At 37.8% G+C, this 17,794-nt stretch overlaps 1 protein-coding gene across 1 annotated transcript in view; it reads right to left on the bottom strand.

Moving 5' to 3' along the window:
- MAP3K7CL (MAP3K7 C-terminal like) overlaps positions 1–17,544 on the bottom strand; it is a 28,931-nt gene extending 11,387 nt beyond the window's left edge. Inside the window, exons 1-4 of the mRNA XM_054270480.1 lie at positions 17,478–17,544; positions 16,864–16,972; positions 8,829–8,887; positions 449–564 (exon numbers count right to left, since the gene is read on the bottom strand). Of these exons, the coding sequence (XP_054126455.1) occupies positions 449–564; positions 8,829–8,887; positions 16,864–16,933 (245 nt within the window). The 5' untranslated portion in view covers positions 16,934–16,972; positions 17,478–17,544. The remainder of the gene's footprint in view (positions 1–448; positions 565–8,828; positions 8,888–16,863; positions 16,973–17,477) is intronic.
- Between the last annotated feature and the right edge of the window lie 250 nt (positions 17,545–17,794).

Here is a 17,794-nt window from a genome sequence, read left to right on the forward strand (position 1 = left end):
CCCCAAGATAATCCAGTTCCAACCCTGTGCCACAGGCAGGGGACACCTTCCACTAGGTCAGGTTGCTCCAAGCCAAGCCCTGTCCACCCTGGCCTTGAACATTTCCAGGGATGGCACAGCCACAGCTTTTCTGGGCGACCTGTGCCAGGGCCTCACCACCTTCAGAGGGAAGAATTTCTTCCCAATATCCCACCTATCCCTGCCCTCTCTTTCAGTTTGAAGCCATTCTCCTTGTCCTGTTCCTCCAGGCCCTTATAAATAGTCTCTCTCCATCTTTCTCCTAGGCTTCCTTCAGATACTGGAAGGCCACAATTACAATATATGTATAAATACATATACAAGCATATATGTATAGAAGGTCAGAAAATACAGTGTTAAGCTTTCATGTTTCAAACAGGGTTTTGCAAAGAGAATATAGGACAGTAAATACTTTGGGAAAATTACTCACTTTCTTTCTTCCAGCAGAGCAATTTCTTTCTTGACCTCGTGGTACTCTTCTGCTATTTTGCAGTGCTGTTTATACACCTGCATAGATTCCTTAGAGTCATGACAAGGAGGCAGAGGCTTTAAGAAAAAGAAGTTTTTGGAATGAAATATTAGTTTAAACCCCACATATTTTGAAAGATACAATATTTATCTAAATTCCTGTGAGAATACCTAAAGAATTTTTTCCCTTAACTGCAATATATGTCCAACTATTCCTAGTGATGGCCTTTCAAGGAAGGAAAAAACCCAAACCAGTTCCCTGCATAAGAATATGTGTAAAACTTCAAACATATGTGTAAAACTTCAAACATTGTGAGAATTTTCAGAACTCTTCTTGTCAGCTTTGCAAAATATCCCTGAAGATTTTTCAAAGAAGGATTTCTCCCTTGGCTCCCTCTTTTTCAGCTAGAGTGATATGGAAATGCTAAAGCTGATGCATTGATCAGACCTATCACACACATCTTTACACTGCCAGGAACTGACATCATTGCACCAACATCATCTTTTTTTCAATGCATCCTGAATGTAATAAATATGGCAAATAAAATCAAGCTGTCCTCGGACTCCTTATGTAAATTCCATCAAAATTCTTGAAAATACTTTTTGGTTAAATGTAGGTGCTTTTTGCTCCTTAAAAAAGAATGCATCTTAATTCAGGCTTCAGATTTGACTGTCACGTTTTGGTTATAACACTTTCAGGAAGTATTTTTAAGTTATTAGCCATGAATCTATTGACTGTAAATGAACTCCAAATAGCATGCTTGAGCCACCTGTTTGAAGTAAAAGGAAACACTTAAAATAGTTAATTTACTGCCCATTTAAATAACACCCAATTGCCTTCCACAATATTAGTAGATTGCTTTGCATTTCTTGCTGTCCTACCTTGACTCTTGTGTGTAGTATAATATTCCCTTAATGACATTATTAGGAAAAGAAAAGCCCAAGTAGGCAGACTTTTCCTATTTATGATCTTGTAATCCTTTTTTTAAATCCAAAAACATTTTTGTTCAGGAGACAGGGTAAACTGGCTTCAGACATAACCCAAAGCACAGATGTAAGCAATGTATGGAGCTTGCAAGTACTTGTAGCTGGTATGTGATTCCTCACTGAAATTTTAACAGACACTCATATTCCATAGTCTAAATTTAAAACTGCTGCAGCAGGATTGTTTCACAGCACATTGTTTCATTCTCCCTGATCTTGGAGATTTTGGGAACCCAGGGAAAGGGCAGCCCAATACTTGATGAATCTAATCCCTAGGAAAGGGCTTTTAATTGCATTTCAGTGAGGATGAGCAAGAGCACCATTCATATAGCCACCCAAATAATAAGCATAAATTTAGCAAGACTGAATATAGAAGTCTCAGTGCTCTAATCCAAGAATGTGTGGATGAGCCAAAGCAGCATCTCTGCTATCTACCAGAGATCAGCCACCAAGTGTGTCACAATAAAACAATTTCGAACAGTATCAAGGGGAAAGTCCCCAAACAGTGATACTTCAAAAGAAAAACACAACAAAAGCAGAAAAGACCTTGCATTTGCTTCCAATTTAGTTTCCACTAATCTAGCTGGTTTAAATGAGTTTAAAAATTAAAACAGCGCTCAGTTTCTATATTCCAGCTTCCCACTCAAAAGATATATATAGAGAGCTAAAAATTATCAAGTCATGCTGAAACTTAGTATCTAAGGATCACTTAGAACCAGTTGCTGACTTTTAAACCCCTTCCTATTATTATTTCCTCTTGAGTGACATTTTCTCTTACACTGATATTTTAGCACTTAAATTAAAATGAATTAAACAATCAGTTTACTAATTTCTATTCTTAAAATTATTTTCAATTTGTCTGATGGTAGTAGGCACTATATCAAGAATATTTAAAATTATTAGTGTATTATTTCCTTAAAACATAAATGTTACAATGTTTTCAAATGGCCAGATGGAATATCATTGGATCATGTCATAGAGTGGTTTGGATTGGAAAGGACCTTCAAGAACATCAAGTTCTAGCCCCTCCACCATGGGCAGGCCTTGCCATGCCAGGTTGCTCCAAGCCTTGTCCAGCCTGGCCTTGAACACTTCCAGGGATGGGGCAGCCAGAACTGGAGAATTTGCTTTGCTCCTCTGTAATTTGGAAAGTACTAAGAAAGGCTCCAGAGACATTATCTACAGCATCCATGAGCAGTGTCTGGTCAGTACCATGTGGAACAGGCTTATTTGGCAAACACTTTCTCCTGCAATAACATGGGAAAAGGAGAGATACAAATCTCCATTCCATGTGGAAGGACTTTTTTAACAGTCTGTGGCCAGGCAGTGGGAAATACTGCAGATACTGCACTACAGAATGCCCAATGGCATTCCATGAGGTCTGTATAACATCTTTATGTTAAGGGATTGCTAGTTTACCAACGTGACTAATTTCAGAAGTCCTTAATGAAGTTCAATTTGCAGTATGCTTTTTTTTTCACTCAGGAGTAAACAGCCATACTTTACTTTCCTCTTAGAACAGCCTGAGCTTGCTGTACCTTGCCTGTCCATAAATTAATATAAATAAAAGTATACCTGCTAGACAAGCAAAAACATCCCTGCCAAAGTATGTTACATTTAATGGCCACAGTTTCTGCTTTTAATCCTGTTTATTTCAGGCTTCAGTGTCATTCACTCTCATTTTCCTGTGCTGGCAAAATATGCTCATGCAGCATCTCTGATCTTGTTCACAAAGCTAGTACAAAAGCTACAGCTGTAAGTTATATTGGTGGTCTGTCCTATTAAGCCTGATTTTCAACAAGGTCTGATTTTTCCTTGTATTTTGTTGAGTAACTCACTGTAACATTGAGAAATGTTCTACAGAATTCAGCAAGTAGACACTAAGAGATCCTTTTATAGACCATCCTGTAACTGCACCTACATATATGCATCTTTACAAGACATATGTACTGTTTACTTAGACTTTTGTTCAGAATCCAGACATGAAAGATGTTGGAAGATGACATGCAAAAGCAGTTCATGAAGAAACAGAAAATCACAGAAGGTTTGGGTTGGAAGGGACTTGCTTTCCTTGCAGGAGAGGGGCTGCATTCCTTTAATCATCTGGGTAGCCTCCTCTCTGCCTGCTTTTTAAGGCAGGTTGAAGGAGATCTTCTAAATAAAATCTTTGCTGGGGTGACACAGAAGGAAAGTTTTCAGGTTTGGGCTTTTTTTTTGCTTCACTCACATGACAAGTTCTTTTGCCTTGCCATATGAAAATCAGCATTACATATCCACAAAAGCTGTAGAGTTGGCAGTGCCACTCAACTGTTCCAAAGCTTTAAAACAGTTGATTTTTTAAATTCACCATCACTGCACTTATGTGTTTAACTGTGAAAAACATTTAAAACTTTCTCCTGAAAAAGTTGAAGTTTCAAGAAAAAAATGTATCAGGCAGTTTTTCCAGCTCATGTGAACTTGTCTAGAAGTCTTCAGCACTGATCTAATTAAAGAGTGGCATCTTGCTTTTTGTAAATTTGGTAACTTTCAGCTGAACTCTTCTGGAAAAGTGGAGAATCCAATGCTAATATTTTGAATGTGGCCTATGTTCATTATATGGCCTTGTGCACTTTTCTATGATAGAAAAACCCACATTGTGCCAAGTAAAAATAGCACATTGCAGTTACTTTTTGTAGTGCAACTGGAACTCTCCCACCAGTTTCAGATACCCATCTTAGGATGCATCTAGTCTAGTCTAGTCTGGTTTTACTATGAAAGTAAACAGTTCTCTTTCTTCCAAACAATTCAGGTCAACTGGATGAGAGCAATTGTGAGTTCTGCTCTCGTTCCTGGGAGATTTTCCATTCTTTTCTAACCTTAGTGTGATGCTCTGACTTGGTGAACATGCCTACATGTTAACATACACGCATAAAATGGTCTTACATAATCTAAGACCAAAGTTATCACAGCAGCATTACAGGAAACTTATCAAGTTCATAGCCAATCAAATCTAATTATAGAGCAGCAGAGTCCTCTAGGAATTCTCATGGAAACCAATACATAGTAAAAAAATTACAGCATCCTCTTTAAAAAAACAGTATGCTTTTAAACTTTCTAAAATTAGTTTATGTGTCCAACAAAAATCCTAGCATTCAGTAGAAGCAATTAAAGTTCCAGAGTAAACAAGGTTTCTGCTAAATGCTGATACCACACACAGCTCACTGCCCCTTTCATAACATTTGCATTACTTCTTTTGTATGAGCATTTTCTACTGAAGTGAGAAAAACTATCCTTTGACTTAAGGTTGGATGTTATAAGTGGTTGGAGCTTTTTCTCTGTAGCAGCAATTTTATAGTCATCTAATGACACAGATTTGTAACACGAAATATGACATAAATGTCTCTCAAGCTCACAATTTCATGAGACAAGATCACAGAACCATTGAATTGTTTTGTGTTGGAAAGGACTTTAAAGATCACCTCCTTCCAAGCCCGTGCCAGGGACACCTTCCACTAGACAGGTTGCTCAGAGCCCCATCTAACCTGGTTTTCAAAGATAAAGAACTATAGAACACCCTGTAGAAACATCCATATGTGACTTGTGTTCTTTCCTCTTCAGGATTATCTCTCAGCTGGAATAAAGGTTTTGATGGGGAGCAGAGAGATGGACTGAGCAAGTCCCAGGAAGTGTTGGAATGGGACAGAGCATGAACAGGGCATAGCAATGCAGGTATGAACACCAGATACCCCCTCTCCATTCAGTGACCTGAACAACAAGGCCTTGGGCGCTGATGTAGGTTTCTAAATACAGCACATAACCCATAGTAAAATTTCTGTCAGAGGGTCACTGTGCAGCTCATCAAGGAAGTGCCTTGCAAGGACCCATCCAGACAAAGCAAAGGTTAAATTTTCCCAGTGACAGAGTGCCAGGTGTAACCAGCCCACCCTTATTGCACTGCCCACCACATGGCACACACACATGGGACAGAGGAAAAACACCAAAGCTCAAATAAGCAGCGTTGCTTGTCAGTGGGAAGAGAATAATTTCCAATACTGCAAACAAAAGGAATTGAAAACAAGAAGTTTATTAATATGAGTTTTGTTTCACTGATAACTTAGCAGGAAGTTATTTTAGTTGTGTGTGTTTGTTTTTTTTTTAAATAACAATAAAGCTGCAAATATAGCTCAAACTGACCTGTTCTCATATGAAGGGCTTTCATGTCTGGTTGACCACAGACCACATATAAATTTTGATTTAAAGTAGTTGAGTTATTTTTTTACAAATTGCTTCTCGGAATGTGTAGAAAAATGTAACATTCAAAAAAGTAATTTGAAAATAAAACCTGTTAGTCTGAAGCTCGCCAATACATCAGCACACACAGACTGTTAATTTTTATTCTTTGGAAAGAAGCTGCAGCTAGAACTGTCCTTTAGTAGAAGTCCTTATAGAAAATTAGCTTTTTTCCTCAGTCTCCTAGAAAGACCTTCTCTCCAGGCAATTCCACATGGACCTCTGTAGAGCTTGGCCAGCAGGGTTTGTTACCCTGCCGAGGGGAGGCTGCACTGAACTTTGCCCTGCCATTTGATACTGCTGCCCAGGGAATAGGTATGGAAGAATTGTGGGAGGAAAAGTGGGACCACTAGGTAATTCTGCCCAAATAGCCAAGTTGTCTGCCAAGGCCTAACATAGGAGGACGAGAGCCTGAAGCCTAAAACAGAGGTGCAAATTGCTTGGTACTCAGGCTGTGGTCTGCTGCCTGCATGCATAGAATTCTAAGGCTCTGATTTTCCAAGTGACTCGCTGAACTTACATAGCTTTCAAGCTGCTTTCAAAATCCAGCCTAAAGATCAGCTAATTTAGGCTTTTTGTTTGTTTTTAAAATGGGTTTCAAAATTTTCCTTTGTATGCTTGAAATCTGTAAAGTTATTACTTTTTATTTAAGGTGCCTATTACTGTATAGCCACATAACCTGCATTTATAGTTTGCTTCTTTAAATAAAATTCAAATGTTTTTGACTGTATTTATGGCACACTGATGAAAATCTTGTGGCTCTCAGATAAGATATTTTTATTATGAACACATGTACCAGCATTCTTACAGATTCAAGCCTTTCAGGCTGCTATTGCCACAGTTGATTAAAAGGTTCATTTACACGACCCTTCATGTGTGTGCTCTGTATTAATGCACTTCAGGACAGAAAAAAGCATGGATGGAATGACAAGGGACACCACCATTCACTACTTCTGCAGGTCCTGGTGAAGCCCATTTTACCTGTTTCTGTAATACAGGAGCTACCTGTTTCAAAGCTGGCATGAATTACAAGCACATACCATAGAGTTCTGACAAACCCACAGCAGTTTGGATTGCAGCAAATGAAAAAACCACAATTAATAAGAAATGTAATGAGGTAAATAATAACTTTGTAACAGCTATTGCTGGTTTGAAATTTTAAAGATTAAAAATACTGTAATTACATTAAATATTATCACATGAAACTGTAATCCAGATTGATAAAAGCAAGGAAATTCAAGTTTTTATTGCTAAATTTGAATGCACTGTTATCTTTGCATCAGCTCAGATCCCTGCATTAACTTCACTGCCCTTGGGTGAACATAAAGGCATTGCAATATAAACATGCACATAAGCTTGAAAACAAAAGGATTAAGTGCTACCACAAACTTTATACTTTTAAGTAGCTGAGTCAGACAGGTAGTTCTCATAAGTTATCCTTCCAGCTACCCTGATATTACCAAGAGAGATTATGAAGGATAATAAAAAGAAAATTACATTAACCAAAGCCTTTGATTGTTTCTTTGAATTTGTTATCATATTGAGATTATGAGAGTAAAGGAAGGTTTTCTTGAAACAAATGCCAAGTAATTAACAGACCAATTGGGTACACTTAGAGGGATTGTGCTAGTGTGTACTTAAAAACTTTTACTGAAGGGCTATTATATATCCAGAACACTTGAATGCTTCCACAGGAGCAATTTCAGCCTATTGTGAAATTCCATATTTAGAGTATATTATAGATTCCAGAAATGTAAAAGTCATAAAAGTCTTAATAAAAAAATCATCACTTGTCCTGCAAAGTAGTTATACGTAATGCTAGTAATATTGTTTTTATGTATCAATAGCAGCAATAATAATCATACTTTGCTCTTTTAGAGCAATCCTTACTTACTGGTCTTAATGCTCTTCAACAAAAAAGGTAAAAATTATTAACTTAATTTCAGAGATGAACAGAGAGATGAAGCAACTCCCGGATTAAGCAATGTGTCACTGAGAGAGTTGGAAACAAAATGCAGATTCTTTACTTTCAATTCAGTGCTCCAGCCATGAAACATGATTGCTTTTCTCAAATGGAATTCTTCTAAGGAAAAAAATACCGATCCTGTTTGCTGCACTGGAAGGTTAGTGGAATAAAGAGGTTAGCATACTACCTGGTTCCTTAATTCCTATTTATGCCTAAAGAACCTGCCCATATCCTCAGGATGAGAGGGATAGAGCAAGAAGAGTCTCTGTCATCCTCCATTCCTTTCTCAGTCATCCTTTTGGTGAGAGCAGCGAGACAGAAGCATCACCCTTGAAGCCAGCAGCCACCCCGTGCTGCCTCACCAGTTGATGGGCACAGGAAAGATGACACTATTGCACAATGAGGGGTCTACCAATGCCCTTCTCAATTTACAGTCAGGAAACAACTGCCTTCAGAGTGAAATATCAGAGGAAGTCTGAATGCTCCTGGGAAAACAGATGATCTGAAGTATTCAAAGCCAGCAAACACTCCAGAACCAGCACAGAGGAAAGGGAAATAATCCCTGGATGCAGAACTGGCTTTGTGCCTAGAGGACCACGGAGTTGCCATCAATTGCTCACTATCCAGAATACTGGGGGCCCATCATTCTGTGCTGACAAATCAGACTGGTCAGCAAAGGATTCTCTTGGAATGCACCTGAGAAAACTGATGATATCAGTCATAGCACAGCTGCAGGCATTAGAGTGTATAATGCTCCTCTCATTCCTCCTCCCATCAGTTGAACAAGAAAGAACTCTCTTCATTGCAGGGCAGCAGCACTGCAGGAATTGGATGGAAAATCTTAAAAGCAAGATTGTTAAAATAGTAATTTCCCTGCGGTTGGACTAAAAATTTTCTGTAGATCTTGTTAAAATAGTAATTTCCCTGCGGTTTGACTAAAAATTTTCTGTAGATCTTGAAAAAACAATGTTTTCTTCTATGGATATATGGAGTCTTATTAAATGTTAACAGGCTAGAAAAGCACAACTAAAAACTTCCACTATAATGTAACAACCAGAGGCTTTTTATAACAACAAATACAGTGAATGTGAAGTAGAACTGTCATAAGAGAAGAAAAGTTTACCTGCAGCTGCTGATCTAGTTCTGGAAATGCCAAAGAGAAGTTTTCAGGGGAAGCATCATCTAAAAGGTAAACACAATGTTAAAAGTTATTGTCTAACAAAGAGGGCATTTCAAGTAATCTGTTTCATGAAGTTCTATATTGCATATATGGACAGTAATATTGGGATCCTGAAAACACCCCTACATCTTATCTTTTACACTTGAGATGCCTCAGTAGAATCCTTGAAAATACTAGTGGACTGGTAATAAGAAAAGTTTATGTTCTGGAAATACAGAAAGTCTATTTTGCACTGCAGTGACTGAAGAAACAAAGCAGTTGGTCCAGTAGAACATGTGATAATTTAATAAAATAAATAAATCTAAACTGTTTTTTTCCTGAGCTCTCTCCACTACAATGCTGAGTAAAGGACTGTCTTAAAGTGCTTTACCTTTCAATTACAATCCGTATGGGATAGAGTTAGTTCCATCATGACAACAAACCAAGCTGTATTTTTATTTATTTGTTTGGGATTTTTTTTGGTTTATTTTTAGAACAGGCTTCCAGCAAAGGTAGGACAGATTGCACCAGTTATGTCAGGGCTGTGATGTGGACACCTGCCCACTAGTAGCTGGCCTGAGATCAGAAATATGAATTGCACTTGGTAGCGCCAGTGCAATATTTCTTTCTCAGTGACTTTCACACTCTCAGTTTTGCATTGGACTGTGATGACTGTTTATTCATCTTACTACAGGTTATGGGAGGTGAGGAGAGTGTTACTATTAGCTTACAGTCAGTTATTTGTAATGTGTCAAAATTAAATAAGGATTTCTCCTTCTCTTCCAGGAGAAAATTCAGTTTTATCTATCACAGTTCAGATCCTGCAACCTGCTGTGTACTTATAGGCTTGAACACAGCAACAAAACCCCAACAAGATCAAGGGGACCTCATACCAAAGAAGGATTCTAAAAGAATACAGACTACGATCTAAATTATTTCTCTAATATTTGATATCTCGTTCTCCTGGCCTCTGTGGTTATACAGCAAAGGAGGTTGGGGGGAAAAGTAAAATAAGTCACCTTAGCCTATGAAAAATAAATATACTGGCTAACACATGGTCAGGCCTTACTCAATAATATAGCTAGAGCTGGGCAGCCTCTGGGAAGAGATGCTCAGAGAAGAAAAACAGAATAGTGATACAAAAGTAAAAGCTCTTGAATTTCCTCAGGAAATAAAGTGAAGTTCCTGTATTTTCATGGAGTAGTTGTCTTGCTACATTATCAAAAAGTCATACCCACGTCACGTAAGTGTCCCCCTTCTTTCTTCACACCATATGTCAAGCATGCCCATTCTGGAAAATACTTAAATTGCTTTAATTGTACAGAATGTATCATGCTAATATGCAAGTGTTTATCTTTAATTTGCTATTGCTTTCTTGTACAATATATAAATAGACCAATATTCTAAAAGAAGAAAGATGAATCATATGGCAAGGCTAAAAGGAAGGACGGAATAAGACTCGGTCTGACTAGGGCTACAGCTGCTCTGCAGGTATTTGGCTGAATAGCTGTTAAATATTCTGACAGAGATATTGGACCAGAGTCATGGATGGCACTTAAACTGCTATTTGTTTTGGCAATTCCAGCAGTACAATCTTTGCTACAGGAGCTTTACTGAGGGATCTTGAACATCTTTAAAATTCAGAAAAACACAGCAAAAGCAACACTCCAAATGATTAAAAAAAATTTGAAGAAACATCAGAGAGTAATTACATTTTCACAGAATCAGCTATTAATAAGAAAATAAAATTAATACAGTGTCAGAATATTGGAAAATACTCTGAAAGGAACCAGTTAAAAAGTTTTGAAGTACATTATAAAGGATGGAATAGAGAGAGAAATTAATGTAGAGGAAATCCTTTCAATAAACAGATGTTCCCTGCTTATTTTTTGAACTCAAGTGACTGAGTCAATGGTACTAAAAATAGAATGCACTGGTATCCTAACCATTATGACATACCATAGTACATTTTATAATGGGCTTGCCCTAGCATCTATTGAACAGCTGCTGGGTTTTTTTTAGTTATACTAGTTTAAGACTTGTTTAGATCATCATCTGATGTGCAGAACATCATCGAGAAATGCTGCAGACTTCAGTGTTTTGAAATTATCCTGAGTTCCTAATTCTCTTCGGCTCTTCTGAGAATTTCAGCTGAAGTATTTAGTTTACAAAAAAGAACAGAAATCCTCATAGCTAACTACAGTCTTGTTTTTCACAAAAAGAAGAACAAAAGGCTTTCCCCACAGCTTTCAGCAAAATAAATTATTGCCCCAGATCAGTATTTCGCTGTTGTCAAAGTAACAACCACAACATTAACAATGAAAATAATTTTATTATTGGTAGTAATAAAAACTTAAATTTCACACAAGGAGAAAGCAAATGAAAGCAGTCATTCACCTCCTAAAACATTTTTGAGGATGTTTTCAGGATGTCAAGAGGAAAGATAGAAACTCTTGCATTTTTTTCAGAAGAATTGCTATTGCCCTTACCAGCAGAATACCAGTCAAAATCACATTGACTTCTAGTCTTAAAAATTATTGACTCTGAAAATCAGATACAAAAATGTCTGAAATGCCAATGAAATGATTCTGAAGATCAAAACATTTTTAAAACTATCTCCTGATCTGTTTGTTATTTTCTACTCTACCTCTCCTTAACTAGAAAACAGAACTCTGAAATACCTCTTTTCCCCCTTTTCTCAATTAGCTATCAATTTTTAATGAATATCTAGATTATTATAAGGAATCACTTAAATAATCAAAGACCTCTTTTATAATAGAGTTAGTGTCTTCTCTGTACCACAAATCCCTGAAAATATCTAGGCTGATTCTTCACCAGTTACAAACAACATCTTATCCCTATAGTCACTACAAATAAACACATAAGGAAAAATTATTTGTAATTCAAGTTGGATGTTGAAAACTCATTTCGTTTAAAATAAAAATATATTTAAAAAGGAGAGATAGCAACTCACTGCACCTGAAAATGAGTCAAGATTTTGGTCAAAAGGAAATAAGAAAGAAGGAAAAATGTACATGTGCATATTATGGCTATACCAGCAAAGTCAGCAGCACTATCCTGTGATGTGAAAGAATCAGATCAGGGATTTCATTACAGGCACCTAAGTTAATTTATCTGTCACATGATTTCTAAATGAGTAGCATTTCCTGATTTCCCATAGATCCCACATCTAATTTTGAAGTTCTATATTTAAAAATGCCCTAAAGACATGTACCCTGATCAAAACCCATGTGTTTTTAGCCAAAGACACAGTTTGTGTGCATGAAATAGTGTGATTTACATGTTTGTTTCATCAGCTTCACATGCTTGCATGGCTTGCTGCTGAAAAATGTCATTTATAACAAAGAGTATCTGAACTCTATTAGCACTGATTGGCTCTGTACAAAAATCTCACTACTAGCCTTGAGGCAGCTGATATACACTAAAGTTGCACATTTGAGAATGAAGCTTGATTCTGGAAAGTTTCACTTATTTAGTCATGCTCTGGGCTCCTGGAGATTCCAATATCCCAGACCTCCATCATGTAGTCAAATGAGAGAAATCCTTCATGTGTTGCTGAGAAAAGATTTGGGTCTGGCACAATGAAGTGTAATACCTAAATCTTTTCCTATATGGCTGTTCCATTTAACTGAGCTGTGAGCTAAAGGCAGTAAATCCTTTAAGAATAACATCTGATTCACTTCCAGTATAATCTTGAAAATCAGTTTCTCTATGATCTTCACTAAGATAGACAGAAATAGAATATAAAAAATTTAAATGTGTTGAAAGCACATTAAGGTTGCTAAATCAAGCACTTGAAACTTAGGAAATGCCAATCACAGCTCTGCTTCCTTGAGTAACTGAGTTATGATCCAGTATTTAATTATACAGTCAGGTCCTATTTTTTTTTCTCCTACATGTGTGGGCCAATGTATTCAGATCTCTTCCTCCTAAATTAAAGAATTAAATTGGTAACGTAAGTAGGCTGCTATCCTGTAAGTGGATCAGCCCTTGCACAGGAAAAGTGCTCAAAGTGAACTGCAAGCACCACAAGTTGCACCAACAACAGCGGCAAAGTGCCTGTCAGGGTCCAGCCTCGGCCCTGGGAGGGCTGTGAGATGCAGCAGCTCTGGGCCTGGGCACTGGCAGACAAGCACAGACTCATCAGATTCATCCTGGAAGGCTGTGTGGCTAAGTGACTGCAACTTGGCACTGCTCTGTGCAGCTCCAGGGCTTCTATTCCCAGCCCTGCCTGCCACGACCTCGCACAACCTCGCAGTTACCTCACTGGTAAAATAGTGGGGAACGGCCACTGCCCCACCCAGGAATAGGATGTGAAGGCTTGCTCAATAATGAGAGTTGTGGGCCTACAAAAATAGAAACAGTCCATAACAGAAGAGGTAAGAGCAAAATCCTTCTGCTTCATATACCTTCATTCAAACCTAAGCATCCTCAGATGAATGTCCCTTTGAGGCTGTCTCACCTGATTTCCCATCTAATCCCCCAAGAACCAAGCCCTGCAGGTTGGGTGTAGATTTAGGAAATTAGCTCTGTAAATTTTAGCCATATATTTTAGCAATCCTCACTGGTTGTCAATCAATGTGCTGGAAAACCCCTGGAGCCATCACAACCAATATGAGGGTGGGGTAGGAATTTGGAGGTTGCTTTTGAAGAAGCAACCACTGCAAAATGGTTTAGCATGAGAAACTACAAAAGCAAAAAATTCTTTGTAGTCACTAGGATAATGAGCATAAAGAAGAGTAAAATGAGTAATTTTGCCATGCTTGCAAAAATATGACGCTGTTCCAATGTCTGATAGGTTCATTAGGTTAATTAGAAGATCTATGTTTTGCCTTTGTTGTCAGTGATTTTTCAGTAAAGTGCTGTCAGAGGTAAACTAATTTCAAATTAAAGAACTCACTAACAATTTCAGACCCAGTCATCACCACATACCATGAGCAGAACTTTTCAGCTAGATTCAAGCTTTTATTTGAGAAAGCAAGGTAAAGACAGATGAACCTACAAAACTTCCCTTTGAACTATTACACAAAACAAACCCAGCTGTCAAAATCCCATTAAGTTCATGTATTTGTAAGATTGATAAAAATTAGGACATATTCAATTTCATGGTTAACATTAAATTGATGCTGACAAACCACAATGAATTTTCAACTTTGGAACACTTATTTGAATCTTGGAACACCACATTCAGTTCAAGCTGCATTAGTTTCCAAGTGATATAAGGTAGGTTGAAACAGTATGTTTCCATTTCATTCTTTTAAAATGGTACCTTAAGTCAAACTGCTGTGACAGAGTGCACAGACACACCCTGGGAAATGTGTTAGTGAACTTGAGTGAAAGGCCCAAACATAGACATTTATATATACAGGAATAAGAGATACACAATAAAACTGTCTTATATAGCACCCTCTGATGGGCTGCTCCTGAGACTTTTAAGGAACTGATTACTCTACTATCACATTAAAAATACCTCACAAAGCTGGCCAGAATTTCAGTCATCAGGTGCTGACTGACAAATAATGTAAGACACATTATTTCTTGTACACTCAGGACAGGCCAGCTCTGGTTTTGTAGGTCAGTTAACACAAAGTAATTTCTTTTCATAAGCTGAGAGTAGTTTTTCCTTTCAGTGCTCCTCACACCCACTGCTTGGTTACAATCCTAGCCAGTGAGATAATCACCACTCAGAAGAAACATTCCATTTCCTCTTTTTATATCCAGTTATGCTGTCAGTTCCTCCTAGTAAGCAGTTGCACAGCCCCCGGAAGGAGAATGCAGCCTTTCTTGGCAAAATGTGTCACTGTGCCTTTCAAGTGAGGTAGAATTTAAGGAAAAGCTTAAGTCAGAGAGATTTCCTCACCACTCAGCCCTTGCCAAGAACTTATTGTATCCTAGCAGTGCATGAGCTTCAGCTGATGCTTTACTATCACACATCAGGTCATTCCTGTTTGGACTGAAAACAAATATCACATCAAGGAGAAAAAAAAGGTGAAAAAATATAAAAGAGTAAGGGAAAAAAAAGCACCTACTACAGAATACCTAATTGTCTATCTTCTGAATGTTTTTGTAGCTCATCTTAAAAAAAATATGTTAAATACTTGTTTGTACTCTCTTGATTCAATTATGGTTTAATTATGGTTTGCTGGAAGTTTTTACACCTATTAAAAGCTTATTTCCTTTGCCTTCTTGCAATATATCTAACATAAAAGCACTTGAAATTCTTATGGTATGGTAAAACAGTAATGTTGGTTTAGACCTCCTGGTAGCCCCCAAACAGATGTGATGCAGAGGGGAGCATGGCACTCACTCTACTGGTTGCTGGTTTTTTTTATCAGTACTCCTGAAGATTCTGGATAGCATACTGTAGGAACATTTGGATAATACAATAAAGGATTCAACATTTTAACAATTTTAACATTTGGAACAATTTAAAAATATGTAGAAGAAAAAGATTACCTTTCCCTAACTGAGTTTATTTTTGTAAAGGTTAAGAAAGAGGTTGGAATTATTAGCAGGATAAAAAGGTAGAAAATAAAATATGATGCAATGTTAAGGAAGTCAGGCTTCCTGCCTTTCATGTTCCCTTCTTGCAAGCTATTCACAACCTTGTCATTTCCTACTACCGTCTCTTGTCACAAACCACTCTGCTCTCTTTGATTTTCCCATGGTCTCAGCTTTCCCTGACTTGTTTTCTGTGTCTCACATTAGCATTCTTTTTTCATAATTTGTAAGAGCACTCCCCTTTCCTTTACATCTCTCTTCAAGACCTATCTATGCCATAATTCCTGCAAGAAATTTACCATGTGACTGTATCTTGAGAGATTTGAATGATTCCTTACTGCTCTCTGTAATAAAAATGTAATTACCAGGTTATTTTAATTTATGAAAAAGGCACATAGATTATCATGTTTCTTTATTTCCCTTGTCCCAATCTTTCTTTGTCACTCATCTTTATGAATTGAAAGTTAGGTTCAATAATATACGAAGATGTTTGTTTTTTAATTCCCTTGCTTAAGGGATGAGATTGTATTTCAGTATTGTAGCTGAAAATTAGTAGTACACAATAATTAGCTAGGAAAGATAATGCATATTCTAAAATATTTTGAAAATAGAAAATTGCATTCAAGCTGAGATTCTGTTCACACAAACCTCAGGCAACAGCCATCACACTATCCTACAATGCAAAGAGTCCCATAAAGCTCTCAACAGCATAGGTTTCAGTTGTCCTTACACCTCATGCCATAAACACATCTCAGCCCTGACTGCAGGCACTCACCTTTAGCAAAAGCAGCAACTAACTTTTTTTGGATGCTTTTAAGCTTCCCCTTTGATTTATTTAATTTTGATTTTCAGTGTTTGGCAACAGCTCTCTGGTCCTTAATAATATTGAAGGTCCAAACCGATAATATTTATCTACTCCAAAGGGACCATGTGTGTACAGGGTATGTTTGGGGAAATTAATACTCCCTCAGCATGAGCTGATAGGATAAACATCAATGAAATTCTGCTGCTGTCTGAGAGAACATGCCATGTGGGGCACCTGTTTCCTGAAACCTTTCACCAAGCTGGGCATGTGTGGCACTTTCCAACCTTCCCCCTAGGAAAAGCCTCTTCCTTCTCTAGACAAATTTATCCTTTTACTTTTCCTGTTTTGCAATTCCACACAATCAGACGTACTGCACATGTAGGTAAATTTGATAGTTAATTACCATCCTAATTGCATTCCACAAACCACTGAAAGAAAGTAAAGATTGAAACTGTCAATCTAGTGGATTTAGTCTAATGAAATTGTTAATGGAAACATTAAAAGTTATCAGACAGGAAAACTGACCACAAGATACCACTCATGAAAAAAAATCCATCCATTTCACTGGACTACATTAGATATTGTAAACACTGGTAAGTTAATGTAAAATTTAAAAGCAGTTGTGGTTTAAATTTAAAAGCATTGTGGTTTACTCCATAAATTAAACTGTACCTGGGGAATCATTAAGGCTGAAGGCAATTCGTACCGGCTTATCAGCAGGTACCCTGGCCGTGGTGATCATGTGGGCACTTGAGTCAATGCTTTTACTTGTTTGCTCCAGCTGCAATAGTACAAAACATATATTTATTACAGAGCATGTGACATCATTCAACAAATGAGTTTTAATGCTTTTCATGCACTTTCCCAACCTAGCTAGATGTTTAGAATCAAAGTCAAGGGAGCGCCATTTCTCTTTTCCATTTAAAAAGAATTTAAGTGAAATTCAGCGCAGAATCTGCTTTTATTTTTGCTATTTATAGATTAGAAAGAACGATGGCAAAGGAAGCTGCCTCGCTTCTCACCTGCTTGCTCCCCGCCATTGCCCCTTCAGCAAGCCTTGACTCGTGGCAATACTGCCTGGTTCTGAAGGTGAAGAAGGAAGAAGGGGTGGGGAGTTGAGAGTAACATGACCCCAAGACTGCCCTGTGATTGGAACCGTGCACACCACTCCACATGGTGTCAATGAGGAGGCACTCATCCTCCTACCTTCCACCCATACTCCCCCAGCCCAAGTGCTCCTGCAAGTCACACGCTTCATGGCCAAAAATACATGGGGGTCTCCAAACCTTGGTGGTGATTCTTCAGTGGAAGCCTGTGCAGGTGTAGGGGTCTGTCTGCATGGATTTGGCTCCTGGGTTGGGACTTTACTCAGTCCTCTGCCTTTCTTCTGAGACCATCGATTCCAAAAAGTGATTTTACCCTGCGTGATGAAACCCTGTCCATTAAGAAAACTGCTAGTTCATTTCAAATATGGCACTAAAGAACTGTTGAGCAATAAAAGAATTAGCTACTAACAATATAATTAAAACATCTCTGTGCCCTCAGAAGTTGTACTCTGAGCTCTACGATGTGTATTTAACCTTTTGAATGAACAGTTTTGGTT

The sequence above is a fragment of the Melozone crissalis genome, unplaced genomic scaffold, assembly GCF_028551555.1.
Source record: "Melozone crissalis strain CALT ecotype California unplaced genomic scaffold, PUWL_Pcris_2 ptg000009l_1, whole genome shotgun sequence".
NCBI classification, from domain to species: domain Eukaryota; kingdom Metazoa; phylum Chordata; class Aves; order Passeriformes; family Passerellidae; genus Melozone; species Melozone crissalis.